Raw genomic sequence first — 7275 nt, 5'->3', positions numbered from 1 at the left:
GGCCTCTCCCATTGTGGAGCACAGGCTCCGGACGAGCAGGCTCAACGGCCATGGCTCACGGGCCCAGCCGCTCCACGGCATGTGGGATCTTCCCGGACCGGGGCACGAACCCGCGTCCCCTGCATCGGCAGGCGGACTCTCAACCACTGCGCCACCAGGGAAGCCCAGGGCTGACAGCTTTTATCATCAGTTGACCTCCATTACGATCTAGAGAGCCGCACAGCCTGCTACATGCCGGAAGTCTCTAATGAGCTAAGAAAGGAAGGAGGCATGAAGGTCATCAGAAGGCGAGCAGTACTGGTATCTAGAAATCAAACTCTGGGGAGAAATGTGAAGCTAGCTCACAGACGGGAGGCAGAACCTAGGCTGTTTGTCGTAAAGTAGCTAAGAAGGCAATTTGCCAGCAAGCGAGGTTGAGAGAGACAGAGACAGAGAGGTGAATGACTGTTAACACAGGAACCACCCTCTGAGTGTTGCTGGGTGAATGTTAACAGGAATTAAATGCAGCCAATGACGACTGCCCTGAGAGAGGACTGCCCAAGTGCCTTGGTCTGGTGGTTCCTCATCTCCTGGGGGTGCAGGGCAGTGAGGGAACTTCAGCATCTCTCTTACTCTCCCTTGAATCACGTCCATACAGCCACACTCAGTCCTCATGTAAAACCCCTCCCTCTTCCTCGGAAACCCATGCCATCCAGCCATAGCAACTTCCGCCCACCCCAAGCCTCCCGGGAGCACTGTCCAGCAGCCAATGAGAATTCAGCTCCTTCACTGTCTTCCCCTCTTTCTAGACTTTCCCCGAGTCTGGAAGCAGCTTCAAGGACAGTGACGAGCACCCACTGGGACATCTTGTACAGTGTCTTAGTTTGTTTAACCCCAACAGATGGGCATTTCCACTCCAGCAACCCATTTCTCTGGCCAACATCTAAACCTCATCATCTCCAGGACCCCATTCACCTCTGATACCCCAAATTTTCATCAGTGCAACCCTTTCGTTTGCTGACTCTGATGACCCTGGCTTTGGGAGCTGACCAAGACTTTCAGTCCCTAATTGGTGCCTCTTCTTTTGGGTGTCAGCTCATCCTTCATTCCACTTCTTTCTGAAATCATGGACCCTGCTACTGAGTAATTTTAACAAATATTTTTCAAATACCTACTATGTATCAGGCACTGTTCTAGACACTGGGAGAAAACAGAGATAGTTCCTGCCCTCCTGGAGCTTACAATCTAATGGGAGAGACACACAGTCTAGTGCAGTGGCTCTCAATGGAAGGAAGAGATTTAATACCTCCCCAGGGAACATTTGGCAATGTCGGGAGACACTGCAGCTGCCACAGTTTGGGGGGTGCTATGGGCATCTAGTGGATAGAGATCGGGGATGTTGCAAACATCCTACAATGAACAGACTACCCCTCACACACGCATAAAAACACACAACAGGGCTTCTCTGGTGGCGCAGTCGTTGAGAGTCCGCCTGCCGATGCAGGGGACACGGGTTCGTGCCCTGGTCCGGGAAGATCCCACATGCCGCGGAGCGGCTGGGCCCGTGAGCCATGGCCGCTGAGCCTGCGCGTCTGGAGCCTGTGCTCCGCAACGGGAGAGGCCCGCATACCAAAAAAAAAAAAAAAAAAACCACACAACAGAGAATTATCTTGCCCCAAATGTTACTACTGCTGATGATGAGAAAGTATAATGGGAAAAACACACAGTCTAATGGGAGAGGCCTGTTAATTTAATAATCACACAAGCAAATGCAAAACAGCAACTGTGGCAAACACAATGAAGGAGCAGACTTCACCTAATCAGAGAGGTCAGAAAGGGCTTTCTGGAGGAATAGTTGCTTGAAGTAGGATTTGGATAGATGATAGGAGTTAACCGAATCACAAAGGGAAAGGAAAACTTTCCAGCAAGAGGGGAAAGCACTGTAAAGGGCCAGGGAAGTAGAGAGGCTGGTAAGGATGAGAAACTGTTAGACCAGTGCCTGGAATGCAGTTGGCATTCAGCTCAATAAATGCTTCTTCAATGAACAAATAAATGAATGAACTGACAGGAGTGAACTGGTGGTTAGAGAGTAGGGTAGGCCCCTAAAGAGTAGAGGTCATTTTCCATATTCATAAGTAAAACTGGTCTGTAATTTTCTTGATGGGTCATATTAGCGTTATCCTATTCTCAAAATATGGTAGACAAAAATTACTTCTAGGTGGATAATTGACTTAAATGTGAAAAGTTCTAGAAGGTAATATAGGAGAATATCTTTATGACTTTAGAGTAGGAAATATTTTTAATAAGACATAAAAGATAGTAATTAAGGAAAAATGATAAATGGAACTACATTAAAACTAAGATCTGTGAAAGGGAACCTTCCTACACTGTTGGCTGGAATGTAAGTTGGTGTAGCCACTATGGAAAACAGTACGGAGGTTCCTTAAAAAACTAAAAATGGGGCTTCCCTGTGGCACAGTGGTTGAGAATCCACCTGCCAATGCAGGGGACATGGGTTCGAGCCCTGGTCTGGGAAGATCCCACATGCTGCGGAGAGGCTGGGCCCGTGAGCCACAACTATTGAGCCTGCGCCTCTGGAGCCTGTGCTCCACAACAAGAGAGGCCGTGACAGTGAGAGGCCCACGCACCGCGATGAAGAGTGGCCCCCGCTCGCTGCAACTAGAGAAAGCCCATGCACAGAAATGAAGACCCAACACAGCCAAAAACTAAATAAATAAATAAATAAAATTAAAAAAAAAAAAAAAACACTAAAAATGGAGTTGCCATATGATCCAACAATCCTACTCCTGGGTGTATATCCAGACAAAACTCTAATTCAAAAAGATACATGGGGACTTCCCTGGTGGTCCAGTGGTTAAGAATCTGCCTTCCAATGCAGGGGACACAGGTTCGATCTCTGGTCAGGGAACTAAGATCCCCCATACCATGGGGCAGCTAAGCCCGTGCACCGCAAGTACTGAGCCCGCGTGCTCTAGAGTCCATGCACCACAACTAGAGAGAAGCTCGCGCGCCACAACGAAAGATCCTACATGCTGCGACGAAGACCCGACACAGCTAAGTAAATAAATAAATGTTAAAACAAAACAAAACCAAAAAGATACATACACCCCAAGTTCATAGCAGCACTATTCACAATAGCCAAAACATGGAAACAACCTAAATGTCCATCAACAGATGAATGGAGAAAGAGAAGAAAGACAAATACTATACAATATCACTTATATGTGGAATCTAATATATGACACAAATGAACTCATCTACGAAACAGAAATAGACTCACAGACATAGAGAACAGGCTTGTGGTTGCAAAGGGGGTGGGGGGTGGAGGAGGGATGGATCGGGAATTTGGGATTAGCAGATGCAAACTATTATATATATAGAATGGATAAACAACATGGTCCTACTGTACAGCACAGGGAACTCTATTCAATATCCTGTGATAAACCATAATGGAAAAGAATATGAAAAAGAATGTATATCTATGTATAACTGAATCACTTTGCTGTACAGCAGAAATTAACACAACATTGTAAATCAACTATACTTGAACAAAATAACTTTTTAAAACATCTAAGATCTGTTCATCAAAAAACACCATTAAGAGAGTTAAAAGGCAAACCACAGAGTAAGTGGGGAAAAGATATTTGCAACACATATAATCACCCTAAGGGCTTGTTTCCAGAATGTATAAAGAGCTTCTATCAATAAGAAGAAGCTATATAACATAATAGAAAAGTTGGCAAAAGTCCTAGACAAGTTACTTCCCTAAAGAGAAAATCCAAATGGCCAGAAAATACATAAACAGAATTTTCAGTGGAAAGAACAGTGAGTGGGACTTCCCTAGTGATCCAGTGGTTAAGAATCCACCTTCGGGCTTCCCTGGTGGTGCAGTGATTGAGAGTCCGCCTGCGGATGCAAGGGACACGGGTTCGTGCCCCTGTCTGGGAAGATCCCGCATACCGCGGAGCGGCTGGGCCCGTGAGCCATGGCCACTGAGCCTGCGCATCCGGAGCCTGTGCTCCGCAACGGGAGAGGCCACAACAGTGAGAGGCCCGTGTACCGCAAAAAAAAAAAAAAAAAAAAAAAAAAAAAATGATGCTCACAGCAGCATTGTCCATCATAGGCTAACATTAGGAGCAACCTTGTTTATGTGCATCAGGACATGTATAAAAATGTTCACAGCAGCGTTGTCTATCATAGGCCAATATTAGGAACAACCTAAATGCCCACGAACAAAAGAATAGACAAATATATCGGGGTATAGTCATACTACAGAATACTACATAGCAATGGAAATTAGCACACCAGCTACATGCAAGGAAAGAATGTAACCCCCCTAATTCTATGTATATTTCATTCCAGAAAAGTACAATTAAACCATTTTGTTTAGGTATGCCCAATTAAAACTGTGAAGAAAAGTAAAGAAGTGAGTCCAATGAAAGTCACTGTGAAAGAAAGGCATCGGTGATCTGCTAAAGGCACGTGGGGGAGTGTTATGTTTTGTGTCTTTTTTTTTTTTTTTGGACGCCCCATGCAGCATGTGGAACTTCCCTGACCTGGGATTGAACCCGTGCCCCCTGCAGTGGAAGCACGGAGTCTTAACCACTGGACCACCAGGAAAGTCCCTGTTTTGTGTCTTGATCTGGGTGTTCATTTTACAGTAGTTTGTTAAGCTGCACATTTGTGTTTTACCACTTTTCTCTGTGTTTATTTTGTTGCCCAATAAAAATAGATTGGGTAGCTTTTTATGTTTTTTCAGCACTCTGGCATTTATTATCTAATATGGGCTTAATCTTCTCTCTGAATGAGATGTTGCCCAAAGAATGCCTAGAGTCACAGGAATTTTTTATTGAACAACAGGGCTTGGAGATCCTTTCACAGCAGCACAACTCTGTCCATTTCAGCCCTTTTCACAGCATGATATCCACAGTACAGATGCCCAGTCCCCTAATGAGCGATACTGCGGTTGTCCACAGGTTTTTCTATTACAAACTATAAAAGTCATTTCAAATCTTTATGCCTCTTATTAACCTTCGACCACACAAATTCCTTCCTCATTCAGCAAATGACACTGTCTTCTACTTCCCAGAGAAAATGGAAACCATCAGCTGAGAACATCTGGCCACCCTACCTATGAATTAACCTACATCTCCACCATCCTTTACTCTTTCCTGTACTAGGTGCTCAAGAAATATCTGCTGATGCTTTGTCCCAGAGATCCTCAGTCCCAGTCAGTGTTGTTCTATCCCAGAGATTTTTGTCTATGTGGGAGCTAATCACAGGTGGGTATGGGCAGACCCAGGCCCCCAGTCACCAAAAACCATGCTTTTAGACTCAGTATTATCTCCAAGTGAGGTTATTTATCCCTACATCACTGCCCTTTGCATAAGATTGCACTGCTTCTGGTAAGGAGTGATTTTTTTTTTCAGTGATTTCTCTGATCATTAAGTAGTTCTTTCTACTTTGTGTATTTTTTAAAATTTCTGTAATAAAAAGTTAAAATCAGTTATTGCTTGATGAATAACACTATGATATCTTGCCCTATGTAGTAGAATGTCTAAAACAGAATTAAGTCTAGATGGTATGAATGACAGAGAGCTGTCAGTAAGATCACAGGTGATTTTTAAGTTTATTTTTTAATTTTATTTTTTGGCTGCACTGCACAGCATGTGGGATCTTAGTTCCCCCACCAGGAATCGAACCTGCGACCCCTGTATTGGAAGCATGCAGTCTTAACCACTGGACTGCCAGGGAAGTCCCTAGAAGTGATTTTTTTAACTACTTTGGAAGCATGGAGTCTTAACCACTGGACTGCCAGGGAAGTCCCTAGAAGTGATTTTTTAAACTACTTTATTTTTCAAAAAGTCTAAAGCGGCATTATTTTGTAACAAAAATTTTGACATATCACATCAGTCAGAAATAACTCAATTATTATGGTTTTGGGTACAAAGGAAGAAAAAAAAATCACTGAATCGTGCGCGCGCATATGTGTGTGTGTGTGTGTGTGTGTGTGTGTGTGTGTGTGTGTGTATGTTAAAAGCAGTAATATGTTGTGGCTTAAACATTTAGAAAAGGCTGTGATTTTTACATTTGTGTTTTGGCATTAAAAAAATTTTTTTGAGCCTACGTTTCTTCCAGCTTCTGAAAGCCCCTGCCCCCCATGTATCTTTGATGTCCATTACTAGGTGGGAAATGCTAAGGACAGGGTTCCTAATTGTCTCAGCTGTGCATCATCCCACGCTAATGCTGGGACCCCTGAGGGACTAACGCAGAGGCCCCCAACCCCCGGGCCGCAGACCAGTGCCGGTCCGAGGCCCATTAGGAACCGGGCCGCACAGCAGGAGGTGAGCAGCGGGCGGACCAGCGTGGCTTCATCTGCCGCTCCCCATGGCTCCCCATCGCTCGCATTACCTCCGGAACCATCGCTCACTTTACTGCCTGCGCCATCCCCACCATGCCCCCTTCCCGTGGAAAAATTGCCTTCCGCGAAACCAGTCCCTGGTGCAAAACGCAGTGTAACGGAGAGTGGCCCCCGCTCGCCGCAGCTGGAGAAAAGCCCGTGCGCAGCATCGAAGACCCAGTGCAGCCAAACATAAATTAATTAATTAATTTTTAAAAAAAATTGGGGGAGCGCTGGGATAATGGATGTCCGCAGGCAGGAGGGAGGGAAGGATGCTGTTGGGAGGGAGGGAATGCAAAGCTGACCCTCCCAAAGGGTCTTCCTATTCCATAGCACCCCAACCCGCCTCAGACTCACCTGACCAGCGATGTAGATAGGGAGGAAGATCCAGGCCAACATCAGAACGGAAAATAAGCCCTGCCGGGGAAAGCGGAATCAGGATTCAGCTCCCGCCCACACTGTGGTGCCAGTATGGATTTCCCTGTGTCCAGATGGAACCTGGCCTCATCTGCCTCTGGTTCTATCTCTTACTTACTGAGTAGCTCACCCTCCCTGGGCTGTCACATTTTCATGTTTAAATAGGACACAGGGATGAAGTGGGGCAGAATGGAACTAGAAGCTCTTTGTGGCCCCCAGTGCTGTGTGTCCTAAACCTTGAGTGTCCCCCTTCGTCCCCTTGTGTTCCCTCCCCTCCTTGGGCTGGGGTTAAATCAAGCCTGTGAGTTCAGGCAGACCACTCTGATGGAGAGTTTATACAGGTCTCTGAGACTCACTTTTCTCACCTGTGAAATGGGAGTAACTGCCCCCGCTGGGTTGTTGGAAGGAAATCAGTGAGATGATGCTTACTGACCACTTACAATACACCAGGCATTCCT

The 7275-nt window shown here is 45.7% G+C and overlaps 1 protein-coding gene across 3 annotated transcripts in view; it reads right to left on the bottom strand.

Moving 5' to 3' along the window:
• SLC5A11 (solute carrier family 5 member 11) overlaps nt 1-7275 on the bottom strand; it is a 43176-nt gene that overhangs the window by 25082 nt on the left and 10819 nt on the right. For all 3 annotated transcript variants that reach the window (XM_007449996.1, XM_007449997.1, XM_007449998.1), the window contains one exon: nt 6758-6817. In XM_007449996.1, coding sequence (XP_007450058.1) covers nt 6758-6817 — 60 coding nt within the window. The remainder of the gene's footprint in view (nt 1-6757; nt 6818-7275) is intronic.

Source organism: Lipotes vexillifer, unplaced genomic scaffold, assembly GCF_000442215.2.
Source record: "Lipotes vexillifer unplaced genomic scaffold, Lipotes_vexillifer_v1.1 scaffold811, whole genome shotgun sequence".
Taxonomy (NCBI): domain Eukaryota; kingdom Metazoa; phylum Chordata; class Mammalia; order Artiodactyla; family Lipotidae; genus Lipotes; species Lipotes vexillifer.
The sequence above is the reverse complement of the archived record's forward strand: the minus strand, read 5'-3'. Positions and strand labels throughout refer to the sequence as shown.